Source organism: Streptopelia decaocto, assembly GCF_964273445.1.
Source record: "Streptopelia decaocto genome assembly, chromosome: 19".
NCBI lineage: Eukaryota > Metazoa > Chordata > Aves > Columbiformes > Columbidae > Streptopelia > Streptopelia decaocto.
In genome coordinates this window covers 1,179,951-1,199,928 of record NC_138674.1, presented here as the reverse complement: position 1 = coordinate 1,199,928, position 19,978 = coordinate 1,179,951, and the positions used below count along the sequence as shown (strand labels likewise).

Here is a 19,978-nt window from a genome sequence, read left to right as displayed (position 1 = left end):
CACGCACATTGTTTTGCGCCCTGGACTTGGTATTTCCACCGGGACTCCCCCCCCTTCTCTAATGACATCCCGATATTGTCTCCCCTTCCCGGTCCTGCTCACAGCTGGGAAACACGCTAATCCCCAGCTTACGGCACTAATAATAACCCGCGAGTTTGCAGGGCCGGGGGCAGCCACGTCCCCACCGCGCGCAGCCGAATCCTGCCCGCGCCGTCCCCAGCCCCAGGGAAACGCTCCGTGCTGCACACAGGGCTCTGTGCCCCCACATCCCTGTGAGTACCAAGGAAGGGGTGCAGCACCGGGAGCCCCAGCACTTTCCCCTCGATACAGGGGTCCCAAAGTGCCAGCACAGGCCATAGGGAGCACAGGGGACATTCTGCCACCAAAACCTCCCAACAGCGACCTGCCACCCACAGGCAAGCAGCACTGCCACCGCTCAACCGGGGATGCTCAGAAGCACCCAGCCAGGTCCTTACGAGAAGCCCAATGGATCCGGGGAGCCCACAGGTACGGCCCCATCCCCAGCAGCGACCCCCCGGCTGCCCGTCCCTTGGCCGAGATGCTGACACCCCGCAAACGAGCTCCACAGCACCCAGCCACGCTCCAACCTTCGCACTCCCCCTCACCCGGACAGCACCCGGCCCTGTCATTAATGACTTATAGTGTTAATGACTTACAGCACTAACTAGGGGCAGCGGAGAGGAACCCCCCTACACCCCTCTTACGGCCAGTCAGCCCCGCATCCCGCCTCGCTCCATCCTCCCCAGGGATGCAGGGCTGCGCCTCGGGGTGACCCTCAGGAAGATGCTTCTCCTCTTTTTCTCTTTTTATTCCTCCTTCTCTACCCTAAATGACCGTTCTGTTGAGATGCAGGGAGCCATCTCCCACAAGACTCGTGACGGACACAACAGGACCACGCTCCGAGTTCCGCCAGGAGGGCGATTTGAGCCATCACCCCCCAGCCAGCAGCGTGAACCTCGCACAGCTCCAGCCGGACCCGAGCGGGTGCTCCCACCTCGCAGACCACAGGACGGTCACTTACCTTCCACTGGCGACGTCTTCAACCTCTTGCAGACGTTCTGCACGCCGCCATAGGAGTCATTGAGCCGGGCGACCGCCTCGGCGCTCCTCAGCTCCATGAGGTTCCTGAGCTCCACCATGGAGCAACCAAAGTCCCCCTCATGGTTGCCTTCAGCAACCGAGTTCGCGGGGTGGTGGTCGGCCACGTTGTTCGTCATCTTGCTGGCGCAGTGACGGTGACACCGGCTGGCGGCTCCTTCAGTGCCCTCCCTCGAGGGTCCGGCGGGGGGATGCTCGGCACGGTCCCTTCCCCAGGGACTGCCCAGGTGCAGCGGGTGCCTCTAACCAAGCCCAACTTCTCCGGATAAAGGTGTAAACAGGATGTGCATGTTACCGCGGAGGCGACCTTAGCAACGACCAGCGTGCATCTCCCACAGAAGGAGGAGGGCTCCCTGGATACCACAGCAACTGGAGCTGCAAAAACAAGGATGGGAAACAAGAATACCGGCATTAGGAGGCCTGTTAATAAATGCACACACCCCATGGGATGGGCGAGCAGGAGCAATGCACCCAAGAGCTGGCACCCACCAGAAATAATGGGGTTTGGAGGCGCCAGCTTGTTCACCCAGCCCCAGGGATTAGCACGTTCTGACCAAAAAACCTGGATGAGCAGAAGTTGGCCCTGCAGGGAGCTCGGACGGGTTGGGTACAGCGCAGGGTGTTTCACCGGCCGTGCCGCGGGGAGAACCGGCGGCCGCAGCTCCGGCAGCACATGGGGCCGGGCAGGAAGGGCGTCCAGGTGGTTCTTCACTCAACCCCAGCTGCCCGGCCCAGAAAAACGCTCCCGTTTGCTTCAGTTTAAAAATACATCTCGGCAGCGGAAAACAGCTGCTTCCTCGGCAGGCTGCGGTCCCGGCCGGAGCGCCGGCTCACCGCGCTGCCCCAGGTACGGGCAGCAGCCCCGAGCCAGCCGGGACACAGAGGGAGCAGCGGAGCAGCACGGCCCCAGGGGAAAGGCTTTTCCAGGGGGAAAGGCTTTTCTCTTGGCCAAGGTGCCCTCCAGCTCCGCTCCCCAGCTCGGCTGCCAGCAGCGATGCTCCCCGCTCCTCTCCAGCGCTGCGGAGGCAAAGAGCCTGCAAGGGAGGCTCTTTACGGTGAGAAAATAAAGTCCTTCCTAGAGCGATATAAATGAATAACAAAAGGGGAATGGCCACTCAGGCAGCATTAGCACCGAGACAGAGATCCAGAGGCGGCATAGCAAGTGGCCAGACGAGCAGAAGGATGGAAAACGCCCATTGCTGCTTCCCAGGCCCACAGGGGATGCACCAGCCCTCGCCAACCCAACAGACGGGCACCAGGTCACCACGGAGCCGTCCCAGCACCACCCCACAGCAAACAGCCCCAACTGCAGCCCTGGTCACACCAGCTTTGCAACCCCTGGGGCAGCAAGACCCCCAAAAAGCGAACCCCTCCCTGCACAGGCGCCCCTGCGAGCAGCTCCCCTGCCCGCCAGCAGCACCCAGGGCGGCTCTCGGCGTTATCAGGAGGCAACAGGCACCAACTGAAGTCCAGGGACACCGGCGATGCCACCGGCACGGGAGGGTCCCGTCCAGCAGCCGCAGGGATGGGAGCGCAGGGACGCGCTCCCCCCGCCGCACTGCGGCACCTGGGGCACCCAAACTTGCACCCTGGGGGCACAGCATTGCTGCTGCCCCATAAAGCAGAGATCACAGCACCCGCTGGGCCACCAGCATCCCTGCCCATGCCCGGTCACCCCACAGCTCCTCGCGGAGCCCAGCTCATCCATCATTTAAAGGCACGAAAGCTGCCAGCGGCAGGAGGTAGGAGACGGCAGCTCCAATTAAGTAGACTCCTGCTGATCAAGAGAAAAAGAGGATAATTCCCCCCACCTCAACACACTAATTTTCCCCTCTTTCATAGCAACTAACATCTTCTGAGGAGAGCTCAGAGGTTAAGAGAAAGACAGTTAATTAATGCTGTAACGGCCAAACCCATAATTACCCCTGAAGGAGCCCACGGGGCACCGATCACCCCCAGCCTGTGCCCAGGCGTGCGGCTCCTTCCCTCCCGCAGCGCTGGGGACGCAGGAGGGACCGTGGAAGGTTCTTGCCACCTGCTTGGAGCATCTTCCTCCAGCCCCAGCCCAGGGGGTCACAGACCCGCTCCTGGCCCCTCTCTGCCCCATCACACCAGCACGGGACAGGCTGGGCAGGATCCATCCCCATCCTCCAGCAGCGCTCTGGCACATCCCAAACTGTGTCCCCGAGCAGGACAAGGGTCCCTGCAGGCAAAGAGGCGCTTGGGGGTGGCGGTGGGAAAGGACACGGACCCCCTGGACCCAGAGAGCAGCCGGGGGAAGGAGCGTGCAGGCTGCGGGAAGGAGGGAGCGCTGGCGAGGAGCAGAGAGGCCGGTGCTGCAGACAAACCTGCCCGGAATAATAAACGGCTGCATTACACCTCCGTCCTGGCTGGGGAGAGCGGCCGCCGGCCAGCGACGGGGCCCGGGGGCGCTCGGCACCCCCAGCGTGGGCAGCGAAGCGGCTGTGGCACGAGGAAAGGGACCCGCTGGGTCTGAGGGTGGGGGAGAGGAGAGCGGGCTGCTCGGGGAGGGACAAGAAGGACAAAATAGAAGAAAAACCAGCTGGACATGTCACATGTGGCACCTTCGGCCAAGCCACGAGCGGTCCTGCTGGTGCCAGTTCTGGTCCCTGATCCCTGCGCAGCTCAGCGCACTCTGCCCAGACCCCGCAGGGCACCCCGGCCACCCCGGCGGGTGAGCAGACATGGAACAAGCCCTGACCGAGCTCATGGGTTATTTCACCCATGAAAAAGGGGGAAAATCAAGCTCCTGCTAAACTTCCACCATCCGGGGCAGAAAGCACCATGGCAAAGAAGAGCAACACCCAGCACCACCTGCCCTGCCCGGAACCGCAAACCCAGCCGGGCAGGATCAGGCCCACCGACCAAACCTCAGGTTATTTGGATCAAAGTTTATCACCTTTTCCCGGCCTGCCCGGGGTCACTGGGACAGGCGCCACCCCCACCCCGCGCCGGCCCTCGCTCGGGCCGTCCAGCCCCTCGGGGTCCGTCTCCTCCTCTGCTCCGGGCTGGGGTGTTGGAACACACGGCGGCTGTAGGTTGCCATGGCAAACTCAGTGTAAAGCTGTCAGGGATGCTGTTTATGTTGCCAAATGGGGAGAAAAAAAAAACCCACCAAACCTCAAACCCTGAAATTACCCTCCCTGCCCTGGGTTTCAGATTGTTCTCTGTGGAAACCCGAAGCCGAGCTCGGTCCCAGCGGAGAGGCGGCGCCGAGCCCGGAGCGCAGCCGCACGGACGGATCGACACGCAGGCTCCAAAAGCCAAAGGAGCCAATTAAAGCAGAACAATGGCCCTGAAGCACCTTTCCCTGTCCGCTCATCCAAAAACGTCCTGGGAGAGATGCTGCAGATCTCTTGGCTCTCCTCCCATGGACCCCAGCACTGCTCAGCACCCACCGGCGCCGCTGGGAGCTGCGATGCTCCAGTGGGAGAGGGGGCCGAAAAGCCACGGGGGTGGCTGCATCTACCAGGAAAATCACCACGAGAGCCATTAAGCGCTGCTGCCGGAGCAGGGTGTTTCGGGAGAGGAAGGGACCAGCCGTGGTCCCCCACTGGGCCTCCCCTGGGCTGGCACCGTGTCACCCACAGGACGTTACCTCCTCGCTGCTGCCTCTTCCCACCGCGGCATCCGCTTCCTTTGCTGCGCCCCGGGGAGGGGACGGCAGCATTTCCCTCCCCAGTGGGAAACCCCAGCGACACGCGCCCCGCAGCTGCGGCACCCAGGGCGCTGCACACGGGGACGGGTAAAGCACGAGCCAAAATCCCGGGATGAGAGAAACCTCAGCGACTGCAACACCTTCTCATTTTCCTTGGAATGCAGCGGGAGAGGAAGCTCCCAGCCTTCATTTTGCAACACTGTGGGGACTAAACGTGCCCCCCAGGGCATTGCAGCTGGAAATGGAACCAGCCAAACACCCAGGAAGCGCTGGGGCCTCGCACGGCTCAGCGGCAGCAATGCCGAGCCAGGAAAGCGAGTGGCGGTGCACAGCGCGGGGTGACGCCGCAGCCCGGGATCTGCCGTCCTCACCGCGCAAACACCAGCTCCGGTGGAAATTCGCTGTGGGGTCAGCAGGAGCTCAAGGCTTCTCCTACACTGACCCAGCAGCTGCCCCGCGGCAGCGCCCGGGAACCGCGGCATCTCCTCCTCCCGCATCCCCACGGCGGGACCCGCTGGCCCCACGGCGGCGAGTTCAAATTCCCAAACTCCCACGCGGTGCCGACTCCTCCGCACCCCCCGTCTGCGCGCTGGGACGCCGGAGGTGACGCCAGGGTGGGAGGGGGACACACACACACACAGAAAGCACCCGGTTACCGTAGGCAACGTGTAACGCTGTCACGCGCGGTCCCTGCCGTGGAGCGACACGTGTTGTCGGAGGCGCGGGAAGGAGCTGCCGGCCCCGGGGTGTCACCGTCACCAGCTCCCCACCCTCCCCTGCTGCTGCAGCATGAATTGCGCCAGCCCACGGGCGGCAGAGCCCGTAGTATTTCTCCCACGCGCCTCCGCCGCGGCACACGCTTCACCGCTCGCTCGGTGCCAAGAGCGCGGCAGGACCGCGCGGCGAGCGCCGCGCACGCAGCCACCGCCAGCACCCGCGCCCAGCGCCGCCACGTGCAGCGGCACAGGGAAGGGCTCACGGCCCCAAACAAGCTGCCACCCCCCAGCCGGGTTTGCACGCTCGTCCCCACTCAGGGTGCAAAACACACGAACACCGGCGCTGAAGTGACCATGGATGGGGAAGAACACGCAGCGTCATCCCGCCCCGAGCTGCGTTACACCCTCACACCACCCTCCTCCTCCTCTCCTGCCTCCCGCTGCGCTGCGGGGACCAACAGCAAGGATGTCACCAGGGGTCAAGGTCACAGGGAAAGCACAAGCGAAAGACAGAGGTGACCCTCTCCACAAGCGCATCTCCCCGCGCAGGCTGCTCCGCAGGGAACGCCAGCGGCTGCCATCAGCCGCTAATTACAGCTGCCGCAGCTCCGTTTGTGCAAGTATTTCACCTCCTCTTAACGAAGGTAGGAAAACTGTTGGGTTTTTTGCATGCCCAAGGCAGCAATTAGCTCCAGCGAAAGGCGGGGAAGAGGCTGGAGGCAGGAGAGCGCCGGGCGCGCTGCGGAGGCGTGGAACATCGGGGGTGCGGTGAGCCCTGGTGCTGCTCCCCAACACCCGCTGCTCCCCAACACCCGCTGCCCCCCAACACCCGCTGCCCGAGCGGGACACGTCCCCGTGCCCAAAGCCACCTGCACACCCGTGTCAGGGGCTCAGGAATCTGCCCCTGGGGCTTCCCCGTGCCACGGAGCGCCCAGAGGAGCGCCCAGAGCGCACAGCCCAGGAATTTCAGGGGGGTGGAGAGGAAAAAAAAGAGGGAGTCTCCAGGCGAGCTGTCAAGGGGAATGTTTCCATCTAAGGCCTTGGTATTTCTCTCCCGGCGCCTGCACTAAATCACCCCAGCTCCTCTCATTATTCTTTTGTGCTTTACAAGGTAGCGCGGCGGCGGAGGAATGCGCGAGCACGCAGCCAGCGAACCCCAGCAAACGCGACACCTGCAGCCCCCCAGCCTCGGGCACACGGAGCGGCCGGAGCCGCGTCCCGGCGGCGGGAGGACGGGATTTAAAGCGAGGGGACAAAGGGGACAGGCAGGGATGCTCCGGGCAGCTCAGCCGCCCCTGTGGGCGCCCAGCAGACAGGGCAGCCCATGAGCACCTCCCTGGCAGTGACAACACGCGGATGGGGAAACTGAGGCAGCACCACGCTTGAGTGCAACAGCGGGGAGGAGAACCCGGCTCCCACCTTTCCGCACCCTGTCCAGGAAGCGAAGGCACAGCTTGGCTTAAAATAAAGCAAAAAACCAGCAGGCAAAACCCGACCTACAGAGCACAAGGGAGTCTCACAAGCCAAACAAGACCCAGAGAACGAGCGAGCGATCGGCCAGGACACGAGGGTACAGCCGGGATATTTTTAGCAGTCTTACACAGGGACAGGGGATTCCTACCCTGAACATCCCCGGGGGCTTAAAATAGGTCCCGTCACTTCCTCCCAGCAGCGCTGGGAGAAGCATTTGCTGCTTCTGGAGGCCAGGAGGAGAGGCTGAGCCCCTGGGGTGTCGCGATGCTGCCAGGGGAGCCCCACAGCACCCCAACACCCATGGAGGCACCGGGGTGAGCACAGCACCAACCTCCTCTGCCAAAGCACCGTGATGAGCGGCTTCCTCCTGCCCCGCTTTGGTGGGGAGGAAGAGCCCATACAAAAAAACCCCAAAACAGCAGCAATAATAATAATTTAAAAGTCCCCCTCTCGTTTGCAGCAAGGGAAACTGAGGCAGGGGAAGGCAAGTCTGAGCCCACAGGGAAAGCTGGTGGGTTGCCCAGCCTTTCCTTTAAAAATCCAAGCAGAACGGGGATTTTGCAGGTGAAGATGAAGCAACCAGCGGGGGCCGTGAGCCCCCTGCCCGCCCCAAAGGGTTAAACGAAATAAAGCCGGCAAGAAGCGTGTCTGCGATAGGAAAAACACAGGCGCTCCCAGGGAGAGCGCGCCGGCTGCTCGCCGCTTCCCTTCCCGACATGCCCCGCTCCTGGGAAAGTGTAGGCTGTTTTCCATATATAACTGCAAACTGTTCCATGCAGTAAGAAGTCTAATTAAAGGGAGGGAGGGAGAGCGGGAGAGACGCAGAGGACCGAAAGGCAATATTTATACGAGGGAAGAAAGCTTGCATCCCGGGCACCAAATTAGACCCTTGCAGAGCAAAGCCCGTGATACCATCGGGAGATCAAATCTGGGCAGAGCAGCAGCTTTGCAGAAGAGGCAGATCAGAGCCTGGAAAATACGTCCCAATAAATAAGAGGAGAGAGCCAGATGGGCCAGGAGAGCACGGGGAGGGGCCGGGGAAGGAAGAGCTGATCCCAGCCAGTGGTGGGACAAGGCAGAGTGTCACAGGACGGTCCTGGGGTCCCTGTCCCCCACATCCTGCAGCCGGAGCCCCGGCCCAGGGCAGCGGGAGCCACGTCACGCTGGGTGGGGAAAATATGGGGAAAACACGCACCTGATATGCTCTTCAAAGCTTCTTTGTTAGAGCTGCACTTCCCACAAGCGCCAGCCACAGCCCCAAGGTAACCCACCGCCAGCTAACGCGCTCCTGGCATCATTATGTCCTCTGCCTGCACTAGGTGTTGATGCATTTTAAAACCGTTAACGTGCTTTAATTAAGTGCCGATATATTTAAAAGTCGCCCTACCTATGCTGAGCCGTTGTGGAGAGGCTGGCTCAGCGCCCGCCGCAGGGTTTGCTGCATCGCTCGGTGCCGATGGCACCGGCACCAACGTCCCCACAGGTACCGTGTGCGCCATTCCCAGCGGGAGCTGGGGACCGTCCCCTCCAGTCCCCAAATCCGGACCTGAGCCACGGCCATGCCGCCGACTCCACAGTCCAGCCAAGGGTCCAGAGCTTGGGCTGAGTCCATGCAAAGACACTGCAGCGCGGGGGCCACACGCCATGGGGAGCAGACGACCCCACTGCGTCTTGGGGCTCATACCACCCAGCACCCCCACCCCAGTGAGCAAAACCTCACAGCAAAATCACCCCAGCTCCCAAAATCTCCGCCCAGCCTCCAAGCAAGAGGAAGAAACCAGCCCCGCGTGGCACAGCGGAGCCCGGCACGGCCCCGGGGTCACCCGAGGTGACAGCCGGACACCAGCCACTTTGTCCTGGCTGCACCCGGAGGCGCAAGAGCCGTGGGCGGCTTTGGAACAGTCCCTGCCTATCACCGGCATTTATACAGGTGGGTATCTAAGCACCACCGCTAATCTGGGGATAATAGCAGCTTTAGCAGCGATAGGGCAGAGATTACTGCCGCAATCCGGGTGTTAGGGGCGTTTTGTTGGCATAAGCAGCGAAGCAGGCAGGCAAACAGAGCGAGGCGATCCGCAGGGAGCAAAGCGAGCGGCCGGCGACGCGACCCGGCTCCCAGCGGCTCCCAGCGGCCCCCCAGTGTCACTGGGCTGGTGCTGGGGTGCGGGGACAGACGGGCTGGGGACGCGGGGACAGACGGGCTGGGGACGCGGGGACAGACGGGCTGGGGACGCTCACCACCCAGCTGGGAAAATGCACAACCCAGCCGGTGCGCGGGGTTCTGTGTGGGCAGGACTCCCCTCCACCCCCTGCCCCGAGCGTCCTACCCAGGGCGGTTCAGCAGCTCTAATCCCCTCCGCTCCCAAGGCTCAGGCACCTCTGCCCCCACATTTTCCCGGCTGGTCCTCTACCATCCTCTCCATCAGCCTTTCCACCATCCTCTGAGCCCAGGCAAGCTCAGGGCAGCTGTTCTTTGCTCTCTGCATAACAAGGACAGTGGGAATGCAAAAAGCAAGTCTCATCGCTTGATTCGTGGTGCCCCAGCACCACTCGGACTTGCTCTGCCCCCCACACCCAGCGTACTGGAGGCTGAGATTCAGGGAGCCCCCACCCTCCCTGCCTCTTTTCTGGGTCCCTTCTTAGCGATTCTTTCCCCAAATGGATCACCTCGGGCGGGAAGGAGCACAGCAAGGCCTCGGGGGCTGAGAAACAGCAGCTGCGTCCGGGCAAGCGGGAGGAGGAAGGGAGGATCCCTCATTGTCCTTTCCAAAGGGAAAAGGGACAGTCCCCTGAATGGAAGCGCCAGGCAGGGCAGGAAACACCTCCAGGCTCCATCTGCCCGCGGGGAGCAGAGGACACCTGCACGCAGCACAAGTTCCCCCCGTGCTGCACAAAGCACCGTCTGCAACATCTTGCAAGGATTTGATGCATTTCACGTTCAACTGCAGGAGCGAGAGGTTTCCCCGGCTGCTGCCCTGCAGAGAAACACCCGGGTGCTGCAGGGAGGAAGAGGAGGAGGAGGAGGAAGGGCCGTTCCTGCAGCCAGCGCTGGGTAACGGTGCTGTGGGACACGCAAACTGGTGCCCAGCGAAGTGCAACCAGGCGCACAGAAGGCGAGTGTGTCCACAGATGGCGGGTGTGGATGGGGAGAGATGGAAAGAGTGGGAAAACAACACCAAGAAGGGAAGCAAATAGATGAAAGGCAGTGGGTTGGGAGCTAGCACAAGGGAATTCAGCGGCGGACGGAGCTGGAGCGTGTTGCTGAAGGGTTTTGGCTCACCAGAGCCTGATGGTTGCACCCAAGGGACCAGCTGCACCCAACCCTTGAGCATGTGCTGGGTACCAGCGCAGCCACCTCTCCACCACCCTCAGGCAGGTCTCCCCAAAACAGGCACCTCCAGAGCAAACCTCAACCCCCCAGCCCACAGCTCCAGCCTCATCCTCCATCAGGCAAACCAGCCGTCTCCTCCGGGAGCCACAACCGGCTCCATTTGGCACCCAGCACGTGCCAAATAATTCAAGCTGCCCCTGGGAAGAGCAGCCTGTGGACTGAATGCCCCGCGGGGCAGACGCATTTGCACAGCGGATCCCTGGGGATGTGGGAGCGGGGAGCGGGACGAGGTTCTGCTGGTTTCTCCCCCATGGGAGGTGAAGCACGTCTTGGCTGCTTCGCTCTCTCCTTCCCGCAGGAGATGTCCTGCTCGCTCGGGAACACCCCAGGTGCCCAGCGGCTCTCGGGGAGGAAACGCTGCCCAAACAGTCAGCTGGTTTGGTCCTTCCCTTCGCTTTTTTGGACAGTCCATTTGGGGTCAGCGTATAGAGCAATTCGTCACTTGGGAAATAACACCACTTCAGGCCTCCTCCCTCAAATAAACCTCAAAAGACATCATTTAGGCGAGCTTAATTTGGACAACTAAAAATAGCCGGCACAAGTCACACTGGAAAACACAGGCTGTGGAGCTTCGCGCTTTCGTAGCTCACACTGGGACACGGGGGTTTCTGGCTATGAGAAGGGTCCCCCCAGCTCTGCAGATGCGCCCCAGTGGTGAGCACAGCCCTGCTCCCATGGGATACGGGCTGGGGACAGCGGGACCCACTGGGGACCCAGCCCTGGGGCCACCAGCACCCTGCGCAGCTGCTCCCATTGAAGTTTTGGGTCCCCGCGCTTTCCCGACCAGGATGATGTGACTCACGGCCACATCTGCACCGGGACACCCAGGGAAGATTGGCCGCACTCTTCCATCACCAGCCTGGCACGAGCGGCTGCCAGCATCACCAAACAGCCCCGGCACAGCCGCAAGTCCAGCCTGTCCCCATTTCCCTGCAAACTCCCTCCTCGCACCAGCCTCCCTGCTCCAGCGGCAGGAGTAATATTTAACTCGGGTTCACGCTGGAGCACGAGCTCCCTCCCGGCCTGGGTCACCCCCAGGCTGTCTCCATGGCAGCAGCCGTGCCGGGGCCGTGCTGCTGGCACAGCCACGTGCCCGCGGCAGAGCCCGGCACCGGCACAAAGCCCCTGCAGAGTGGGCAGCACCGGGACGCTCGGCACCGCCGGAGCTGCAGCGATACGGCACGGCACGGGTCCGTACACAGCCGAGGCGGCTCTCCCGGCACACACACAGGTGCCACGCTCAGCTGGGAGCCCCACGTAGCACATGAGACACCCTGCCCTGAATTTCACAGCCAGCAGATTGTGCCCGGAGCCATCGCCCCCCCGGGACACAGCCCAGTGCAGAACCAACGGAGCGGGAGCGTCAGCCCCTGCACAGAGGGGATGAGACGGGAAGATGCTCGAGGGCTGAGCCACCTTCTCACTCGCCCTTGTGTCCCTCAGCTGCCTGCAAGATGCCACCAGCAAGGCTTTCCCAACACCCGTTAAAAACCATCCATGCAGCCCGAGAGCGGCCCGCAGCAGCCAAGTGCCCAAACCACCCGGGGTCACTTTTAAGTAGCAGTTGAGATGGTGGGAAGGGAGATGAAGAGCTGGAGCACCGCGACTCTGTGCCACAAAGGCTCCAGGGGGGCTGGAGCAGAGAGAGACGAAGCATCAGCATTTCCAAGCAGGAAAAAAGGGCAAGAAAAGCCGAGGGCACACCGGGGGGTGGCCAGGGCCATCAGCACCCCCCCGGGCAAGCGAGAGGTGGCGAAGGGACAGTAAAGCTCCGGCTGCTGCAGCAGGGTCCTTAATTAGCATCTCGGGAAACCGGCTTGAAAATCAGACACCTTCTGTCCGAAATCTGAGCCCAGACCTGAAAATCCGATCACTGGATCCGATGCTCAAAGAGCAAAGGTCACGCCAAGCCCCAGGCGAGCCCTGCAACCCTGGAGCCCAGCTCCCCGCCATCCCATCCCATCCCATCCCCGCCGCCTTCGCCCCCTGCCCACCCCCGGCCCCGTGGGAGCAGAGGCAGCACCCCGAGGGCTGGCGGCTTATTTTTAGCCGGGGGAAGGCAGGAGCCCGCGAGCAGCCCTTGGCTCGTCGCTTTTACCACTGCAGCGAACGCCTCGGGCCTCAGCCCACCCCACCGCCTCCCAGGCTCCGCACTCAGCCCCCGCCTGGCACCACCAATCCCTTCCACGACACGAGCCCTTCCTCTCCCTGGGGAGGAAGAGGAGGATGCCGGGACCAGCCCAGGAGCCGGCGGCTGCCACGGCCCCACGGCAGAAGGATCTGGCTTATTTACGGCCCCTTAACGGATGGCGGTGAGTTCGGCAGGGCTGACCTTTTGAGGAGACAAAGAGGAGATGCCGGCGGCCGTGGAGCGGTGGCGGATCGGCAGCGCGGAGCCCTCGCCGGGATGGAGCGGAGGCCGGGGAGCGGCCGGGGCCGCGGGGAGCGGAGCGAGCCGGGATCCCAGCCTGGGAAAAGGAGGGATCGGATTCCTCCCTCCCCGGCCCCGCCGGACAAACTCTTCCGGGTAGGGACTCCTACGCGCCGCGCTGCCCAGCACAGCAGCCGCTCGCTGCCCGCACGCCCCGGGAAAACACACGGGTAGCGCGTAAAATAAAACCAAGAAGAGGGGGGGATGGAGCCTTGCCCCCCAGCAGCAGCACTGGGCTCCTCGGGCTGTCGGCACCTCGGCTCAGCCCAGCTGCCGACTCATCCCTGCCATGGAAGCGTAGAAGCAAAAGTTTCCCCGTCAGCATAAAACACGGACAACCGGCCAAAGCTTTGACTTGGCTCCTGCCGCCCTGGCAAGGAGTCCCCGTGCTGGGGACCTGCCATGTCCCGGCTCGGGTGCTGCCGTGGGCGGGGGTGGGGGGACTGTCCCACTCCCTGTGTCAGGGGAGCGGCGTGTCCCCGCGGGCTCACCATAGGCCCTCGTGCCGTGGGGAGGGAAGGGTTTGCTGAGCGCCGGAGCTCTGCCGAGCCAGCCCTTGGCACTGCCCGGCAGGACGATCCTTCCCGTGCCCAGAACCGCAGCATTCTGGCCGAGGACACCATGCGGAGCTGGTGGCACGGCTGCCCGGTGCCCCCTCCCCAGCCCGGCTCCCCCCGCTCCATACGGCATTTAGGACGGGATGGCACAATGCAGAAGGACAGATGTCCCCGCGAGCCATCCCGGGAGCGCTTGGCATCCCACCCCACGCCTGCGCCGGGGTCCCCACGTCCCTCTGCATCTGCCAGGGCTGCGGTGACATGGCCACGCATCGCAGAGCGGTGCCAGCCCCTCGCTTTGCTGCCAAGGTGCTGTGGGCAGAGGGACGATGCTCCTGGCCAGGACCCCGTGGCCCTGATTCCCAACCCCCCAGGGCCACGTCGCTGTGCATCAGCTTGTCCCAGGTAAATCCGAGACACCTCCCAGAAGCTCACAAATGCAGGAGGACACCCAACTCATCTGTTACTCACAGAGAGCTCTCGGAGGATCTAAGTTGCTTAATTAGTGCTTTAAAAGAGTCACCATCCAGGTGGGTGACACACCAGAGGGTTGTCATGTGCTCCACATGTCTCAGGCATTTGCTTTCTTCCTTTCTCTATCCAGGGTTAGCTGCTTTTTTTTTTTCCTTTTTCTAATGAACAAATAGAGGGGCAGGTTTTATAAGTCCACAGAAACTCTATTATCCCTCTGCATTAAAGCCAAAAGCAACTAATTAAAACATCAAAGTCAGTGTTTCATTAGTTCGGGCTCAGAAAGCGCTGGCAGGTGGTGGCAGGGAACGGGGCTCCCAGCGCCTGCTGCACAGAGGGACCCCAGGGCCGGCCCTGCACCCCGAAACACCGTCCCCAGCCCAGCGCCGCTGGGAAACCCAGCAGAGAGCTCTGGGCAGAGAGCGGCACGGTGCTGTCACCTTGTCACCTGCCTGGCCCTCTCCTCATCGCAGGACGCCCTTGCACGCACTGATCTTGAGACGAGGAGGCTGGAGACAGATGGACCAGCCTCCCACCATCAACGCCACCTTCCCAGCCAGGAGCATCGCTCTCCCCAGCACCACCGGATGGGTCCTTGTCCCCTCCCAGGCACAGCACAAGGCGGAGAGGGACAGGTTCAAATTCCCAGCTCACCCGCACCGATTTATTTCCTCCTTTGCACACCACATCCCCACCTGTCCGACAGAAACAACATTGCTGAAGCCATGCACCCTGAGCAGGAGGGCTCCAGGGAGCCAACAGGCATCGCCCAGCATCCCTCCCCCTGCCTGGACCCGCTCCCAGGAGCCAGACACGGGCGGTGGGGAGCACCGAGGAGCCGGGGAGCACCGAGGAGCCGGGGAGCACCGAGGAGCTGCTGCACTGCAGCAGCCGCCTCCCCACCAAAGGATCTGCATCCCATTGCCACGGTCACACCGAGCATCACCGCATTCCTCCCCTGGGCTCCCACCACGAGCCCGGTCCCTGGCACAGCTGCACCCCAGCAGAGCGGGGTTCCCTCCCCACGCTCGCCGGGGGTTTAACCCAGGTTTTCCTCCGGCTCCCGGCGAGCAGCGGTGATTTGCCAAGCGCGGCGCAGCCATCCCCGGCAGGGAGGGGCCCTGGGCAAGGAGGAACCCGAGCAGCTGCCGGTCCTTCCCAGGGGAGCAGCAGCGCACAGCATCGGCAGCGAGTCCCTGCTGCAGAGCTCAGCACCGGGCGCCCCGTGTCCCCAGAACCCCCGGGCTCCTTCCAGCGCTGCTGCAACAGGCGTGTGCAGACACTGCGGGCAAACTCCACTCGTGGCCTAGCAGGGAATTAATTAAAAAAAAAAAAAAAGAAAAAGGAAAAACAACAAGCCAAAGGAACCCGCAGCCCCTGCGAGGCGCAGGCAGGGAAGGAGCAGACTCATCTCCCAGCGCAGGCAGCTGGGGCAGGCCTTGGGGAAGAGGGGGAACTCCAGGCACAGCTCCACCCCAGCTCTTTCTGCTGCAAAACAATAGCAGAGAGGAGCAGCAGTCCCTCCCTGCTCTTACTCACCCTGCCCAAGGACCTGTGCCACAGCTCGGCCCTCCCTGCCCGGCCCCCGGGGGGCTCCAGCGGGCAGGTCCCGGCTCCCGGGGCGCACGGTGACGCTCCAGCCGCGGCACACGCCAGCAGCCAGAGATCTCCGCACGCAGAGCGCGCCAGAGCCGGACCCACGGCAGGGAATTCCCTCCGTCACCATCTCAACCGAAAAAAACACCACCGCCCAACACCACCCTTTGCCCTCTCAAGCCTCTACCTGCAGCGCTTGCACCACCTCCCCTCCCGCGGGGAGGGAGCCGAGGCTCCGCAGAGGTCCCGCGTGTCCCCTCCCCGGGCAGCACCCGCGGCCCCGCTGGCGAGGGTGGGACGAACCTGCACCCCAAGGGGCGTGGGGGCACGGGGAAGCTCTACCGCGCTGCCCTGGGCACTGCCCAGCTCTGCTGGCACCACTGTCCTGGCAAAGGCACCTCCTGTGCAGCACCCGCCTTGGCACAGGGCAGAAAACCCACATATCTGAGTCAACCACTGCCAACAGGCTTTGGGGGATCAAAGGGCACGTAGGTTTTGGGAGGCCCTGAGATCACCCAGCTCCCTGTGTTCGCCCTGGCAGAGCACCCGCTACCTGGGGCTGGGGGGCACCTGCAGCCGGCCCTGACCCCACGCCATCCCCAGGGACGGGGGGAGCTCCTGGGGTGACCGAGGGGACAGCTCGCAGGACACCCAGCCGGGAAGGGAACCCCATGCCACTGCGGGGTGGGGCTGGCGGAGCGCGGGGGCGTCAGCTTCTCTTCGCTCATGATTAAATAATTTAGGTGCGTTTCGGTGCTCAAGGAAGCGAAAGATTGAGGGCACTGTCTGGAGCCAGGCAGAGCAGGCAGCCAGCGCAGAGCCTGCCCGCCGGAGCAGCCGACAGCACAGGCGCTGTGCCCGTTTGAGGTGGGGGCGCGGAATGGTGCCCCCCAGCCCCAGGACAGCTCTGGGCACCCCAGCTCCGAGCACTCAGCTCGGCCCAGCCCGCTGCCCCCTGTCCTGGCCGGGCTGCCTGTCCACGGGCACAAACAGGCTGCACTGGTTTGAGATTTGCAATCCAAACCCCCACCCAACCTCAGGTCTCCAGAGATAAGAGCACAATAACCTATTGTCCCTCCTCTGCTCCCTCCCCACTCAAGATCTCCGGCAGAGCAGGGAGGGACCACCCAGCCCCACACAACCCCCCAGTGCCGGGGGCTCCCCCAGACCCCCCGAGGGGCACGATCCGGCTGTGTCCCCCCAGGACGGACGCCGGGAGGCTGCAGCCCGCGGCACGGGCAGCGCTGGGATGCGGGCAGAGCGCTGGAGGCAGGAGGCGGAAGAGGCTCTGCCTGCTGCCCATGTGGGCCACAACCTCTCCGCTTTGCTTCTTTTTTTACCTTCTTTTAATTTTTCCATTCCTCCCGTGGGTCTGATGAGCCCAAACGCTGCAGGCAGGAGGGGTCGTGCCTGGCCCTGGCGCGGGCAAACACCCAGCAGCCCCCCCCGACTCGCTCCTCTCTGCCATCCCGCCCCTCCCGTGTCCGGATCGGGCCCCACGCACACCCCGCCCGGGTTCACCCCGCTCCGGGCAGGGACCAGCACCCTTCGCTGCCCCACGGGTGGGCACAGCCGCCCCCGCAGCACCTTCCCCCGCTCTGTCCTTGGGGCTGCCGCAAAGCGCTCCCCCCTCCCCGCTCTTCCCTCCAGCACCAGTGCCGAGCTGCAGCGTGGCCTGGGATGGACGGTGGCATCACCCAGACGGTGGTCGCATCTTGCCCCCCCCCCCCCCCTTTACCCCCCCCTTTGCATGGCCACAACACGCTGCCCTCTAAAAACACGCGCGACAGGGAGCCCCACGCCCCCCCCAATCAAGGGCAGGCAACAAGTTGCATGATACAACCGGAGCGCGTTCCCACCCACCCCCAGAAACCGGGGGCCTCGCAGACACCCCCACCCACACAAAAGGACCGCGGGGCACCCAACCCACCCGGGAAACCGCCCCCCCCAATCCCACCTGCTGCACCCCAGTGCACAAAACGCTACATACTGGGAGAGACTGGAGTGGGTGAAAATACCGCCCCACCCGCGGCGGGTGCTTAAACCCCCGGCACCACCCGCGGCGGGTGGGGCCGTGCGATCGCCCAAACAGCCGTTAATCACCCACGGGACCCCCACCCCACACTCACCGGCAAAGCCCCCACGGCGCCCGGTTGGCGGCGGAGCCCCCTCGGCTGGCCATGGGGTGATGGGGGGGGGGCGGCGGAGGAGCGGTCCCGGAGCTAGCGGGAGAAAATGCTTGTCATGGCAACCCGTGCCGAGCCGAGCCTTGCAGAGCCCGGCCGAGGAAGGCTCGTCCCAGCCCGCCGGGGGAGGGGCTCTCTTAAGGTGGCGGGCCCGCCCCGTCGGCTGCTTAAGGGGGACGGGAGGGAACGGGCGGGGTCCGCACCCCCCAACCGGGCAGAATTGTGGGTGCACCGCGGGGACCCCCGGGCAGAACCGTGTGTGCAACATGGGGACCCCCATGGCAGTACGGTGCATGCACCCCCAGATAATTTGGGGACACCCCCCGGGCAGGGTGGTGCATGCACCCCCAAGCAGCATGGGGACCCCCTGTGCAAGCACTCCTTAGCCAGCATGGGGCCCTCCCCACAGCACTGCAGAGTGTATCCCCCAAACAGCGTGGGTACCCCCCCACGGCAGTGTGGTGCACGCACCCCCAAGCAGGGAGGGTCCCCGCACAGGGCAGCACAGTTACCCCAAGAAGTGGGGGTATCCCAATGCACAAAGCCCTCCCCGCTGCAGTCCTGGAGCTTCCGCTCCAGAGCACCGTGAGCAGTGGCAAAATCAGGGCTCCTCACAGGCGCTGTTGTCTGGGGGTTCCTCATGGGCTCTGTGGTTTTGGGGTTCCCCATGGGCACTGTGGTTGACCACCAGGAGCTGGCGTGTGCCCATTGGGGTGTGCCCAGCCCCACAAACCGTGGGGCACAGTCCTCTGACATCCCCGAGAGCGACTGTCCCTTGGGTGACAGCAGCACTCGGGAGGGGGACACACACTCTTGGAGCTGCAGAGGGCTGAACATAGAGAATTGTCCCTCCACCCGGGCAGATCTGACCCTCACCCTTTATTTTAGACGCAAAAAGGAGAAAAATCTTCACTGAAACGTGCGTGAAACGCTGCGGCTGAACCGAAAGCACAGCGTGGCATCGGTGCAGCAGCGCCGGGCGTAGGCAACCTTAAATCGGCCTTAATCCTGCCTGTAGCCCCACGTTTGGGCACGCAACCCGGTTCAAGTTAAACCAGTGGAACATCTGTGCACGCACAAGCCCTAATTAGCGCTTGTAACGCTGTTTTTCCCCCCTTGAGGGCCTGCACCTCAATAATTTTGCATTCCTGAGCAGTCCCAGGGCAACGCGGTGCTGCGGGAGGCCGGTTGTGCTGGGAGAGCGAACGCTTTGGGCCCTTTGCCGGGGGAGTTCCCCCCCGGCCTTGCGGAGCCGCTATCCAAACCGTGCACCGGTGGAACCGCTGCCGCCCGGCTGGCGGGGAGCGCAGCTGCTCGCTCGCCCGCTGGCCGCGGCGCAGGTTTGGTGCACGGGCAGCTGTTTGAAGCCAACGGAATGGCTTTGGAGCCGCTAGTGCTGGATGTGCTGAAGTCTCTGCATCTTTTCGGTAACTTGCAGCACATGAGCCTGCTCCTGTGCTTTGGGAAGGGGCCTGGGCTGGCAACTCCTTGCTCATCCTCAGTGGTGGGGTGCTCTGGCATTTTCCTGGGGAGGTAGATGGGGTTATTCCTTCTTAACATAAAACACTCCAAGGCTGGAGACTCTCATGACAAGAGCAAACCTTGTATCCTGAAACGAGCTCAAGCATCTTGCATTTCTCGGCTCCATGGCTCGCCCACTGCAGAAAATGGGAACAAACACATGGCTTTTAGCGGGTGCCCGGCTCCCCCTCCACGAGAATGGAAAGCAGACGGTGCTGACCACATTGGGTCGAGGTGACTGGCAAACAGCTTGAAAAATAGATGGCGGTGCAGACGGCAGACAGTGCTTCCACTGGGCTGGGATGCGAAACTGCCATTGAGACATAATAGCCTTTTAAAACAGGTTTTTCTGAGCTTGGAAAGAATCTCTGACCATCTGGATTTGGACTCCCGAAAGGAAATCAGCCTTCCTGCCTCCGGGAACCTGTTGTTAACAGGGCAATTTGCGCTCTCAGAAATGCTGAGAATCTGCAGCCTCCTTGGGCTTCGGCTGGAATTGGAAAAGGCAGATTTTACAGCCCGGGCACTTGCTGTTGAAGGACCTGGCCAAAATGCGCTCGGAAAACCACGCTTCCTATGCAGTGGCAGGCTGCAATTACAGAGCTGGTGCTCAGCAGCCCCTGCCTGCCGTGTTTCCATTACAGCGAGAGCAACCATAAACACGGAGCTGAAAGCCCCTTCCATTTGACATTTAAGGAAAAGCACATGGAGGAAAGATCCAAAGGCTGGCTGGGGCGGCTCCAGCGGGACCATCGCCTCGACACGTCCATGCACCGCAGCAAGGTGCCCCAGGGACAGCATCGGTTTCCATGCCGGAGAGCTCAGGTTCCCGGCTCCG

At 63.1% G+C, this 19,978-nt stretch overlaps 1 protein-coding gene across 8 annotated transcripts in view; it reads right to left on the bottom strand.

Moving 5' to 3' along the window:
* ATP2B4 (ATPase plasma membrane Ca2+ transporting 4) overlaps positions 1-17,706 on the bottom strand; it is a 39,599-nt gene extending 21,893 nt beyond the window's left edge. For 5 of the 8 annotated variants that reach the window (XM_082068981.1, XM_082068974.1, XM_082068978.1 and 2 more), the window contains exons 1-2: positions 17,563-17,706; positions 1,043-1,494 (exon numbers count right to left, since the gene is read on the bottom strand). In XM_082068981.1, the coding sequence (XP_081925107.1) occupies positions 1,043-1,238 (196 nt within the window). In that variant the 5' untranslated portion in view covers positions 1,239-1,494; positions 17,563-17,706. Of the gene's footprint in view, positions 1-1,042; positions 1,495-1,608; positions 1,903-5,446; positions 5,569-17,562 lie in introns of those variants that run through there. The other 3 variants (XM_082068975.1, XM_082068977.1, XM_082068976.1) reach the window with 3 other exon arrangements.
* Positions 17,707-19,978: the final 2,272 nt, after the last annotated feature.